At 56.5% G+C, this 13535-nt stretch overlaps 1 protein-coding gene across 1 annotated transcript; it reads left to right on the forward strand.

Moving 5' to 3' along the window:
- Positions 1–621: 621 nt before the first annotated feature.
- Positions 622–7878, forward strand: LOC119096187 (piRNA biogenesis protein EXD1). Its single transcript, XM_037218979.1, has 3 exons — positions 622–1040; positions 3949–4176; positions 7423–7878. Exons 1-3 carry the CDS (start codon positions 975–977, stop codon positions 7594–7596), a joined length of 468 nt encoding a protein of 155 aa, XP_037074874.1. The 5' UTR covers positions 622–974; the 3' UTR covers positions 7597–7878.
- Positions 7879–13535: the final 5657 nt, after the last annotated feature.

Below are 13535 nucleotides of genomic sequence, written 5' to 3' on the forward strand. Positions count from 1 at the left end.
CGCGTCCAAGAGCTTGCTGTTCCAGCTTGTGCTGGGCCTGGACGCTTCGACGAGCACGCTGTACGCGGCCGGCGTGGCCGTCGTCGCCGTGCACGCGTCGCTGGGCCTGTACGTCGTGCGCGCCTTCCGCGAGCCGGAGAAGGGCGGCAAGCGTGACTAGCATGGCGGCCGCGTTCGAGCCCGGCCTGCTCGGCTGCCGCGTCCGTCTGGCCGCCGAGGAGGGCCACTACTGCGGCACGGTGCACGCGGTGGGCGCGCGTGACGGCTCCGTCACCCTGCTGGGCGTCACGTTCGGCGACGGCGAGCAGCAGCAGCGGCTGCACGGCGTGCAGAAGTTCTTGCGCGGTGACGTGCGACGCATCGAGGTGCTGGAGGCCGGACCGGAGGCGCCGGCTGCGCCCGCCGCGCCGCCGCCGGTGCCGGTGCCTCCGCCGCGCCGCGACGCCATGCTAATGGACCGCTCGTCGCGAGACCGGCCGACACCGTTCCCGCAGCGCCTGGTTGACGACAGCTTGCTACTGGCGCAGGTGGCGCTCGGCGACAGCGACGACTCGGGCGGCGAGGTGGCAGCGCCGGCAGCGCGCGCCGCCTCGCCGCCGCCACTGCTGCCGCGGCCCGACGGCTACGCGCTGCTGGAGTCGGCTGCCGAGCTGACGGAGGCAGTGGCCTTCCTGCGCCGCCAGCAGACGCTGGGGCTGGCGGCTGAAGGCGTGCTGCTGGGCCGGCGCGGCCAGCTCAGCCTCCTGACGTTTGCCGCCGCCGAGTTCGCGTTCGTGGTGGACGTGGCGGCTTGCGGCGGCGCGGCGGCCGTGCAGCAGCTGCGTCCGCTGCTCGAGGCGGCCGACGTGCAGAAGGTGGTACACGATTGCCGCGGCCTGTCCGACCTACTGGCGCACCAGTTCGGCGTGGGCCTGACCAACGTGTTCGACACGCAGGCGGCGGAGGTGCTGCTGTACCACCGGCAGCACGGCGCCATGCCGGCCTACGTCAGCAGCGTGGCGCATACGCTGGTGACTCGGCTCGGCTTGCTACCCAGACAGGTGGGCGGGCTGAACCGTGACCATGTCTGGCTTTGACTCTGGTCTTAGCCCTGACCCTGACCTTGACCCTGACCCTGACTCTGACGCTGACTCAGCCACGGACCCGAACTCGGACCCGGACTCGGACCCAGACCCGGACCTGGACGCGGATCCGGACCCGGACGTGAACCCGGATCGCCACTTTTTTGTGGCGCGTCGGAGCGAAGGAGCCACCACATCCATATCGCTGCGGCTTTCCATCGGATTCCTGTGGGCCATCAGTATGCATGGAATATCTCAGAGCAGAACGAGACGCCTTAGGGCAGTCTCAAGTCTGTCCGCTCGGGAGAAGTCATGAGAGCACGTAGATCAGACTCCCTGGGTATATTTTCCCCGCAGCCTGTCAGTGGGATTATAGTAAAAAGACACCTTCGATGTGATGAAATAAGCTCACTTGTAACTATTGGTATGCTAAGCTCAAAAAACTGCCCCAGACCAAAAATTGCTATTCGGTGTACATGCTCCACAATGCGTCATCGTCTGATTGCGCCATGGAATGCTTGACGACAGAGGGGCTGCCAGACTGGTGTCGCAAAATTTCTCCCCAGGCGGACGAGCTGACCCACCTTTAGCACTTGAACTTCCCGCGAGAGATCGTTGTAATTGGTGCGGCGATTTCAGGGCCCAAGTGTCGTATGCTCGTGTTTTGACCCTTTCTCGTTGTGTCGTGTTCATCCGTGACTTTATGGTATTTATTTGCATGACGCTCTTCTGAAATTATTCGATTACAAAGTGGATTTCCGTAAAAACCGGTACCACGGTCCAGCTTTCCATATTATATCGCCCATGGTATCATATGGTATTTATTTGCATGACGCTCTTCTGAAATTATTCGATTACAAAGTGGATTTCCGTAAAAACCGGTACCACGGTCCAGCTTTCCATATTATATCGCTCAAAACGTAGTTCTTGTTTGAATATTACTCTGAATGCATCACATTAGTTTATAGCCAATTGAAGTCTTTTGGTTTCGTGCCCCCGCGGCCTGGGTGACCTTGAGGTAGTCTGCAAAACTTCGCAGACGGCTAACTCGGAAACCAAGGGTTTTGTCTTACGAAGGTGAAGGCCGAAAACTGCACCCAATGATCTTTAGAATAGCCATATCAGTTCAGATCCGCATACAAATATGCATCACTTCTTTTAACTGCCTTTTGCCGGGCGCTTGAGACTCGCATCTTTATGGGGGTTCCTCAGCACTCCGGTCATTGTTGTCATGAAAGACAATCGAGTTGTCCACAGCTGACGGAAATAAGTCATTTTGATCTCATCCACTCGATCATAACTTGGAAATTGGTTTTGTGAAGACGAAGTCAGAAGATGGCCCAAGTTGTCAGAGGGCTTCCATAAACTAATTATAACTCGTAAACCGTCTGATGAATACAAAGGTTTTTTGCGCAGTGGTGGGTGGAGCAAACTCGCCGAAAAGTCCGGATGGGTTGGGGGTGTTTGCTCGTATAGTTGTTGGCTCCAGTCTCCACTCTCATCCCGCTGACTGCCAATCTTCCCACCCCCGCCGACTTGATAAGTAACGGACGGCAAATTCGAGGATGTATCTCGTGTTGGTCGGGTCTTATGAATGGGTTCATTAGCAGGCACTGGCTCAGACTCTTCAGCACATGCAGAAACGTCCAATACGCTTTCTAACATTTTCTTTGGCTGCTACGCTGAATTCCGAACTCAAACACCTGTTGCAATGCATGTATTGTTCAGCCCTTTTGATATGCAAGTACGAGAATTCACCATTATCAATACAAGTCCGGTTGATTGTTTCAAACCAATTTAAATTACGGGGATTTTCGGTCCATGTCGCGTTATTCTCGCGCACGAGGCTGTCAACGTCACGCGACGAAGCTGGACTATAACACTGCTGTTCCATTAAGCCTTTGATTGTGTTACCATTAATTGCTGTCAGCTTGTGTCGTGCGGACACATCCCGCCACATAACTCAGTTGTCGATAGCCCTCGGCGAAATGAAACAACACCGCGGTGCCATGAAAACTGGATCCTGGTGCCATTTATTGCTGCTACTTTACATCTCGCCACGAAATCCGGGCACATCACTCAGACTTCCCGCCACAGCGCGCCCTCTATTTTTGTCTGCTCACAACGCACGATACTGTATATTCGGAAAACGCGTCACACCGGTGGAACTGAAGCTCCCCAGTCCCAGCCACCGCTGCTTGTGCTTCTGCCGCCGACAGCTGGTGACCGCGGGCTGGCGTCGCGCCGCTGTGCCCGTGTGGTCGCGGCTCCGTGCCGAGTGCGGAGGGCGGCGGCCCCTGACCTCCCTGGGGTGGGCGCGGCGGTCCTCTCCCCCCCCCCCCCCCCACCCCCACCCCCACCGCCCACCCGCGGGGGCGTGTTGTCGCCGCTCGCGGGAACCACATTAGTGGGGCGTCCGTCCACCGGGATGCGGCCCGGACAACATGACTGGGAACACGAATTGATCTGCCGGTTCGCCCGCGGCGCCGGCACAAACACGTCTGGTCAGGCAGCGTGGCGGCGCGTGGGGCGCCGCCGCCCGTCGCCGCGGGGCATAAACAACCGCCCGGTGCCCCGACGGCGGCACGGAGTTATGGATGCACGTGTGCGCAATGAGAACGTGCTAACGGGCGGCGCAGTTTGCGCGCGTTTCTCGGATGTTGACCGCTCGGGCTTGCATCACAAGAGGCGGTGCGATCGCGCGCCGGCGGGCTGTGAGCGCTCACGAGCTGTGGGCTGGTCTGGGCTCGCAGTTCGAACCGACGTGGCCTGGGTCTTGCGAGTCGCGTCCATAACCGTGCTTGCTGTCCGGCGCTGGTCCACCGTGTCCGCTGGCCGTGCTTGTCCACCGTGTCCGCGGTTCAAGCCGTGGCCTCTGTGTCGGCAGGTGTTCTTCCCGCACTTCCGATTGGAGCGCATGCGCGAGGACCAGCAGGTGTGGCTGAAGCGGCCGCTGGCCGAGCCGCTGCTCGAGGGAGCCGTCAAGAACGTCGTCTACCTGCGCGAGCTGCGCCACGTGCAGATGGAGCGGCTGTTCAGCACGTTCGTTCGCTGCGTAGACGTCTACCTGGGCGCCGTGCGCGACGCGGACGACGAGGACGCCTCGGCGGCGCCGGTGAGTGGGCAGGGGCGTGGCCTGAGCGGAGCGCGAGGCGGCCGGAGCGGCCGGCTGCCACGCCCGGTGGCCCCCCAGCTCCTCCGGAATATGGTATGTCCGGTCCATTACTTTGTTGGAGTGAGATTACAAAGGCGCAGGCGTAGCGTGATTGGTCGCTTCCCGTGCGTATCCAGATGCCAGTGTGCGTAATCGACGAGAGTGTGGCGTGGCGCTTGCTAATAACAATATCATGAGTCACTGCCGTCTTTGACTTCCCGCCAGTAAACGGAAGTAGTTATCTAGATGACTTTTCTCAAGTTTTTTTTTGAGACGTCTCTTTGGAGCATGCTTGCCATTTCATCACACGATTTAAAAAAGGTGATCTCAAGGACGCAGTGGCCTTTGTCCGTGGTGTGGTCCTCCACTTATAGTCCCTGTCCGTGGTATCCTCTACCACTTATGGTCCTTGGCCATTGTGTCGTCTACCACTTATGGTTCATGTCTATGGGATCGTGTACCACTGATGGTCCGCAGGCCGTGTTGTCGTCTATCACTTGTGGTCCTTGTCCGTCGTGTCGTCTACCACTCATGGTCCATCCACAGGCCGTGTTGTCGTTTATCACTTATGGTCCTTATGGACCCTGTCCAAGGTGTCGTCTATCATTTGTGGTCCTTGTCCGTCGTGTCATGCACCACCCATGGTTCGCAGACCGTGATGTCGTTTGCTTCCCATGGTCCGCCGTCCGCCGTTTTCTCTCATGGCACGTGATTGGTGGTATCTTTTGCTTATCGTCCGCGGTCCATGATGTCGTCGTCTCATGGCTCTTGTGTGCTTCCATGGTCTGCGGTCCGTGGTGCCACTGATACTGAAGTGTGGGTCTCTGAACCAATCTGTGTAGCGTTCCGGCCCATAAACATTTCCCCTTCCAGTTCGTGTGAGCTATATCACGGACTGTTGAGCACAGAGCGATGGAACCGACGGATTTAAACGAAAACTTCACGCATAGCTCGCAAGGTTTAAGTTTGGAACGCATTAGGTCACTGACTTGTGACTTCGACTCGGACCCGGGTCTTGGGTCTCGGATGTCGGATCTCGGATCTCGGATCTCAAGGCTGGGCACGGTGGTTTGTGCAGAAATGGCGCTGCGCGACTCCTTTACAGCTCTTTGTGGGCTATATTGTCTTGTGCAGTGCTTAAGTGACTGAAAAATTAATTTAAATGGCACCGCGGGGCACCGTGACGGCTATTTAAGGTCAGGGGCGCCAATAGCAGCGTAACGGCTATTCAAGGTCAGGGGCGCCAATAGCAGCGTAGCAGCTATTTAAGGTCAGGGGCGCCAATAGCAGCGTAACAGCTATTTAAGGTCGGGCGCCAATAGCAGCGTAATAGCTATTCAAGGTCAGGGGTGCGTCAGAGTCTCCAAAGCCGCCTAAGACAGTCAGCTGGTCTTTCATAGAAGATCATGGCCGTCGTCGTGCATGAGGATCGCATGACTCAGCGACACGCTTTGGCTCATGTCAGCTGAATGCTGCGGACGCTACCGCGTGGATGGCGAATAGTGTATACTACAAGGTGGTCTAAATAGTCGGCATAAATAAAGGACTGAGATACCTACTGTGCTTTATATTTCCACCAGCATGTTGGTTGTGGACCCCGCGAAGAGTCGATCCCAGCCATCCCGGGCTGCGGAAGGTGGCGATGGAGAGGCCGGCTAAGCTGTTGAGGGCTGACCATTTCGCGGTACTTGATTTCGCCCCGGGTGATGCCCAGATACCGGAGTCCCCGGTACGGCGTCGTCTGCCGAGGATTGGGGGACTGCGCGGGCGACTATCGGCCCGTCGGCCTCGAAACGTGCCCCGTTTCCTGCAAACGTCGTCGCGCACTCCGTTATCTGTTCCCCATGGGGTCGGAACGGCGCGGGGCCCGCTATCACGGCCGGCCGGCTGGCCCCGCCGTGAACCGCCGCCCGGCCAGAAATGGAGGCAGTGTGTCACTGCGCCGCTGATACGGGCCCGCGCCGCTCTCCGCTCGACCTCGTGCAGAGGCGCCAGGCGTGAAGCGGGCCGCCGGCTGACCGATCGCGCTGCAGATGAGGGTCGGTCCGGCGGACCGCCTGTCTGGCGTCCTTGTGTCCCCAGAGGGCACACTGATAGCTTCATGAGCACCGCCGCTGGAAGCAATCGGCCTTTATAGTGCTAGTAGGCACTAGTCAACACGCATGGATGTTGAAAAACTGTGTATGTAAACGACTGAACGCTTTCGGCGTTTAAGTAATATTGGGCGTCAGGTAGTTAATTGCCTAGACCATTCCTGACTTTGGCGGTCTCAGACCGCTGGATCTTTTTGACATCGGACTCTAAGATGTCATCTGAAAGTTTAAGTGTTGTCAATTTGACACGATTGCATGCGCTGCAGGGCTCTCTGGTGGTTGCTAAGCTCTGTGGTATGCCCGTATTTTAGTTTCATTGGATCGTGAATCTTTATCACTCGTCCGAGGTGGTGTCGTATGGCTCAACGACGTCCTCGAATGACCGCGGCTTCACTGCGCTTGGCTTGAAGGACGTTACGTGAGTGCTAGACCACAAGTCGGTCAGGCTCCTAGAATGTCGTACTCGTGGGCTACACAAGGCACTTAACCAGGCTATCATAGACACGTGACTGGGTCACATTAAACACCTGCGGGCTACACTACACACTCGACACTGCGCCGACCTCGGCACGATTGAGCGGCGGCGCCCCGGCTGGGGACGCCATCTGTCGCTGCGTGGTCCACTGCCAGAGTGAGGCCGTGCCTCTGCGGGCGCGTCGCGAGGCGGCCGTCCCGTGCGGAGCGGTCCGTGTGGCGGGCCACGCTGTATGGACGATCGCTGTGATATAGCCGGGCGTTGGGGGCGCATCCCATCCGAAACAGAGAAGTTGGATCGTTCCGCCGCTGAGGAATCAGGATCAGCGCCGCGCGATGACATCGACAGAGGCTAAGCGGGTCCAGATGCCGCTCACTGTCCACGTGATTTACTGCGGGTGAAGATCGGCAGCCTTCCAGGCCAGGCAATGTGACTTGATTTGTAGGAAAGTTGTGCTCTGAATAACGGGGTGCTGACTACGTGATGAATAAGTAGCCTACAGATTGCTCTGAATCCATTCGTGAATTGATGGTGTTGAACTCGCAGAAAATTAATTGCCTGTCCAATATCTAACTCCGATTGTGTCCCGCGGCGTTTGCCTGTATCGCCAGCCCTGTGACGGCTTCGTCCTGTGCGCAGTACGAGACGCACCGCGTGCCGCTCGCGGTGCAGGCCGTGCTGGAGACGCCCCCGACGTGGCCCTCCCGCGCCTCGCCCGACTACGAGCAGCCCGGCCTCGTCAGCAACGTGCTGGTCGGCGTCGACGACGGCATGCAGTTCACGCGCAACGTGTGGCGTTCGGGCAGGCCCTAGCGGCGCGGCTGACGGACGCGGCCCGCCCCACCACCGTCACCAGCTCCGGCGGCGGCGGGAGCGGCCCGCCCCACCACCGTCACCTGCTCCGGCGGCAGCGGAAACGACACGCCCAACCACCGTCACCTGCTTCGACGGCGGCGGGCGCGACCCGGCTCGCCACCGTCGCCTGCTCCGGCGGCGGCGGGCCACCTGCTCGAGCGGGCGGCCGCCTCGCCGGCCGTGGTGCCTCCGCTGCGATGTGATCGCGGCTACTTCGTAGCGATGCGGCGGATGACGCGGCTAGGGGTGTGCCGGGAGGAGAGCGCTCGAGGAGGTGATTGTCAAGAGGCCTCGTGGTTATCTACCGGCGATACTTCGTGTTCACGCCAGCCAGCATTTTTATGTAGACGTGTTTTGCAGGTAGCAGGGTAATCGGTTGTAGCTCAGAATTACCTTGACGTGCTATGGTGGCAGACGTGTGTTCCTCGGGTGTCCGAACGAGTCATGCAGATTGGCAGTCGCATTTATCCTGGCCATCTCGCGCGGGTGCATCGTTATAAACAATACATGTGGATCCGGTGAGCAATTTGATTACTTGGCTGTGACAGTGAATGATCATCCCCGTAACACCTGTAAGTATTTCTTTCAAGACAGAATACTAAGTAGCCCTGAACTTTGCAAGAGGCCAGGCGATTTCTCGGCTCAATGCGACTTTTACACATGGTCCGATGCCTGTCCAGCATGCCAGCGGACGGCGAGGTCGGTCAAAGTGTAAGCTACCACTCGCCATCTCCGGATGCGGATGTTTGGCTGCCATTCTCGCGTAATATTCGGTATCCGTGCGCATAATTTCAACAGATTCGGGTCTGCTGGCCGAAGCACCGACCACCGAGCAGCTCGCCGGCGGGCTGCTGGCCCGCGCGTCGTGGCAGGTGGGGAAGACAGCGTCAGTGGTGCAAGCACCCGGCACGTCCGAGCCGTCACGCCCCGTTTTCAGAGGCTGCCGTGCAATGCACCGGAGAAGCATGTCTGTATCAGCCGTCGCCGTCTGTATCCGGCTGTCTGTACCAGCCTGAAAGATCGGAGACGGATGCCCGCTCGGGTCGTTGTCGCGCCGCACGTCTCGACACCCGGCCACCCGTCGCAGATCTCGCGGCGGCATTCCGCATGCATTCGACACACCACGTCATGTTTTGAGCCCCACTGCTTGGGGTTAGCGCGTTCGTTCGGCGCCGCAGCTCTCGCGACTTGCACGTGGTAGTTAGCTGATGCCTTTGTCTGACTGGGTCACGTTCCACTTCACGTGACACGGGGACACCTCAGCCAACGTCGCGCTCTGCCGCTAACGACGGTGGTGCCCGACGCGTGCCCACGTGCCGTCGGCTGGCGCGACCGCCCGGGCCGGCTCCGGCCTCGCAGGACGTCCATCTGACGCAGGCCCGTGCCGACTCATCGTCAAAGTATGCAGCAGCGCACATAGCGCACCGCTCAGTTCATGCTGATTGCACGCCGGCCGTCCCGCCCGAGCTCGCCGCAGCCTCGGAATGTAATCTCCAGCCCCGATGCCAGATGCACGCCTGGCTGGCGGCTCCTGCCGGGGCGGCGTGTCGCCGTGCGGCCTGGCAAAGCGTCACCTGTGATCCACTGCGTTGGTCTGACGCTGTCATAGTGTCAAGTAAGGGGCACAACGATCGGTACATCGGTGATCAGGGGTTGCCTGGCAATCACCCCAGTGTCGTCAGAGGCGGCGCAGCAGGAGCGTAGGTATCGGTTGCCGCTTCCCCTCTGCGGGGGGGGGGGGGGGCAGGGGATGGGGTGGTAGGAATGTATTTCCGCCCGTTCAAAATTTTGAGGAGGCCTCTTCCCTACTTGGGGGCAGTATAGCAACCCTAGATTATCAGAATTCACGTAAATAAGGTCTTTGTAACTGAGCTAAAAAGTGACAAATCGGGCTCAGAAGAACCCTTTCCTACATCGAGAGACCCATTTTCTGGATCACGAGGCGACCTTTGTGGATAAGGTAGCCCATGCTCCAAGTTGGCAGGTCTAATGTTATGTTAAGGAGGCTCCTTTGCTAGCTCGGGGGTCCCCGTTCCGAACTAGGAGGCCCCTGTTCTGGGTTAGAAGGCACCCTTTGTATTCAGGAGGGTACGGGAATAACGGGGCCTCTTGGCTAGATTTGACAGCACCTTTTTTGAATGGAAGGTTCCTGTCCTGGAATAAGAGGCCTCTTCATCAGGAGGAGGCCTTTTTCTGGGACAGGAGGCTCCATGTTATGATAGCGGGACCCTTTGCCGGATAATCAGATGGACACCATTTTGGATTTTCTTTAATTGTCGACATTTAGCTATTTGGATATAGTACATTTAGCATTTTGATTCAGGGTACACACCCTTGGTGCCCTCTTCAAACGTTGCTGCCCAGCAGCCCCCCCCCCCCCCTTGTGAGACGATCCCATTTTGCCCAGGAGGCCCCCTGGAAAACCTACCCCGACTCGAAATCCACGGCGCCCCCCCCCCCCCCCTCACCCCCGGTGTTGTATAACCTTTCCGTCGACAATGGAGGACAAGTGCGTGTTGTGTCGACGTATGCTTTGAGGGTGTTTGTTCCGCGCGTGGAATGAGTTTTTTAATTAAATAATCGTGGGCGGCGTGCGGGGGCTGCGAATACAGCAAGCCTGAGGCGGCAGACGGCGGCGGAGCTCAGCGCCGGCGTCTGACTCGTATGACGGAGCAGCTTGGGCCCGGCGGATGCGCAGAGAACTGCAGCAGAACGGAGAACTGCATTCCGGAGGAAATGCATCCCAACATCGCGCCCAACATAAACGCGAGGCGGCGAGAGCTGGCGGAGCGGCTCACCAGGCGGCTCGCGCAGCCTGGTGACCCGGACGGCGAGGCAGCTGTCCAGCTGCTGACTGTGCTGTCTGGGCCAGCCATCATGCCGTCACCATCCTGCCATCCTGTTTAGCCTGTTGTGCGTTATGGAAACATCCCGCAGCTTACGGTACCCCCCCCCCCCCCGTCTTTTTTCACAGTAAGCTAGAGGAAATGTAAAATTTAAGCTTACGGCTGGTAGGAGACCACTGGATCAGTCATGCTAGCAAAATAAAGGAGTGCGATCAGTCACGTAGGAATCGCGCCAGCGGACCTTTCTGGTTTTATTCCCAGCCTTAAATAGGAGTGGTCGTGAAGGCCGTATTTCTAAATTTCATCATTTGTTAACATACTGTGCAGTGCACAATAAGAATGTAGATGATATTTTCAGGCTCATCCCTTGGCTTTATCCCATCACCTGTCGATTTCTTTTGTTTTCCATTGCTATAGACCCTTAGCCACAGGCCCCACTGCAGGGGTGGGAAGAGCTCCACCAACTTCAGTAAATTCTCCATATTTGTTATGACATTGCCCGGAATGAAGCGCTTCAGAAACGTCAAAGTTTCACTAAACTTTTGAACCTGATGGGTGACGGAGCCTTCCACATAAAAGTGTACTTAATGCTCGGTAAGTATAGCATTTCCTAGGACAAAACCATTGGACACATGTATTGGATTAGTACACGATACGGACCTTGTCGTACTTGCAACTAAGAACGCTTGGTTAATTTATGAACTTAATTCATTAAACAATGAATCAGACCACGTTCATGGCATAGGTATAATTTACTGGGCGAAACCTAAGCAGCCACATTTGACTTACATGACATCCGTTAAATTACAACCCAATCAGTCTCATATTACGGCTCAACTTATTCACATTGCACTTCCAGAAAACAATTGGTGTAAGTGCTCCGAAGCTGTCAATTCCCCTCTGCAACTGTTTAATACATCCCGCCTCTGCCAGTAAGTCAAACGGACTCTGTTAAATCGTAAGACCTTTATTAATTCTACATCAGGCCAACTACGGTTGGCCGGCACAGAGAATGTTTGGTCCTTGATCCTCTGTCGTGCCAACCCAGGTTCCCTGCTAACTGCGAATGGTGACAGGTTCTGACTTCGAGTCAGACGTAAGCTGAGATCAATCACAGCGTGTTGGTGGTTATGCCAGCCTCGCGTCATTCATGCAAATCAAAAGGTCCGTGAGTGTCTGAAGACCACGCTGATCCACACTCTCAGAACCGTGAGACGACTTAACACTCGCCATCGGACCAGCACAAATGTCGAGCATGATATCACACCGGTCCCGTCTGTGCAGGAGGCGCCTTGTGTGGCGGCAGAAGACCGCGGCTCTGTCGCAGCACGTGTGCACCCGGCGACCAGCCTCAGTGCGGCACCTGGACACATCAGGATCGCGAACCTCGATGGGTCGTCGGGCACGGTCATTAGAGCTGGCGGGCCAGGGTCTCAGGCTCGCCTAAGTGGTGCACCTTGTGCCACTTGTGATAATGGGCCGGTTCCCAGCGCTGAGTCAGCCCAGCTGCCTCAGCAGATCCCAAACGCGATCAGTTTGTTAGCTGCATAGCTAATGATTGCTGTTGTTTGCTGCATAGTAGTTGATTGCCGAAAGTTGTTTGCTGCATAGTTAATGATTTCCTGCATCTGCTTTCCATGAATCGGAAAGCAGAATCGTTTCTGCGAAAGAACCAGAGCAATAACGAGGACGGGGACAATGTTGAGTGGCAGGCAATTTCTCGGATGTGATAGAACTGTCCGACTGCCGAAGCAACGCCTACTCCTGCTGAGGGAGCGAGCAAAGGTTTGTCTGAGACGTTCCGCTTACGAAACTGAGCAGATCGTGATTGGAAAATTGCGTTAAGGGGGGCGCTACGCAAGTTGTGTGTACTTACCAGCGGCATTACTGAGTTTGCTCCGCGTTGATCTTCAACCCGTTTGTTCAAAACTGCATGCTCTTGAAGTCAGAACTCGTTCCAACATCGTTCCAAGTGCATTGCCTCGGGCTTCGAATCTACCTCCAGTGACCAAAACTTCAGGTGCTGTTCGCGAGATGTGCAGCTACAGCGCCTCCGGCAAACACGTTGATGTCGTTGGCGAAGACACAGAAGGACAGAGGTTAGAGAGAGTGGCATTGTCCTTGAATGACGTTGTTGACCATTGGCATATTTTTCGTTTTTGTTTTGTTTGTCCTAGATTTCCAGAAAGCGAATCACACTCAGCGTGATTCCTAGTATGTCAAAAACCGAAAAATGTCGACTCAATGAAATTACGATTTGATCAAAACTTTTGCGTGGTCGATCGCACTAAAGCAGTTGCTCGAATTCGGTAGGCAAAGAAAGGACATCTCTTCATGGTTAGTGACGAAGAGGAGTTGGTCTGGCATGTATATTGGTGCATTTCCGGCTAGTGACGAAGGCGGAAGCTACACTGAATGGAGGATGAGAGATAGGTGTGCTGGTGTTTGTGGCGGGCTCATAACGGCTTCATGAAGAGTCCAGGCCATCCTAGTCACAACAGCGTCAAAATAACGCTACAATAACGTTACAACTACAACGTTACAGTAACATTACAACTACAATAACGATACAATTGGCCTCTGGCACAATGGCTCACCAGCTAGGCTGTTTCGACCCATACCTCTGGCTCCGATTCTTCATTACGACTAAATCCTCCAGCGGAACACTTGTTGGTCAACTGCAACGTGTTTCAAGCGCGCAGCAGGTAATTTCAGGTCCGAGCCACCCCAGTGCGTGTAGAACGTTGCGTCAGAATGACGAAGTGGAAAACAGCGACAAACAGCACAGCAGGGCGACGAAGCGCCTTGTTATACTACCAAGTCCGTTTCGTACATTGTGCCCTGCATGTTACCTTGCACCTTTTAGTTTTTTGGGTTGCAGAAAGCCCGTGTAGCCCGCCATCTCCATCGAGCTCCAAGCTGTGTGTAATTTGGCAGCCTTATTTCCATAGTCGGAGTCTGGTCTGTGGAACGAAAAGTGCCGGGCTCGTGCGCAGCTGAGCGTGGACAGTTCTTTGGTGCGCTTCGCTGCCTTGCAATGCTGTTTGTCGC

This window comes from Pollicipes pollicipes, unplaced genomic scaffold (assembly GCF_011947565.3).
Source record: "Pollicipes pollicipes isolate AB1234 unplaced genomic scaffold, Ppol_2.1 Scaffold_4295;HRSCAF=5057_pilon_pilon_pilon, whole genome shotgun sequence".
Taxonomy (NCBI): domain Eukaryota; kingdom Metazoa; phylum Arthropoda; class Thecostraca; order Pollicipedomorpha; family Pollicipedidae; genus Pollicipes; species Pollicipes pollicipes.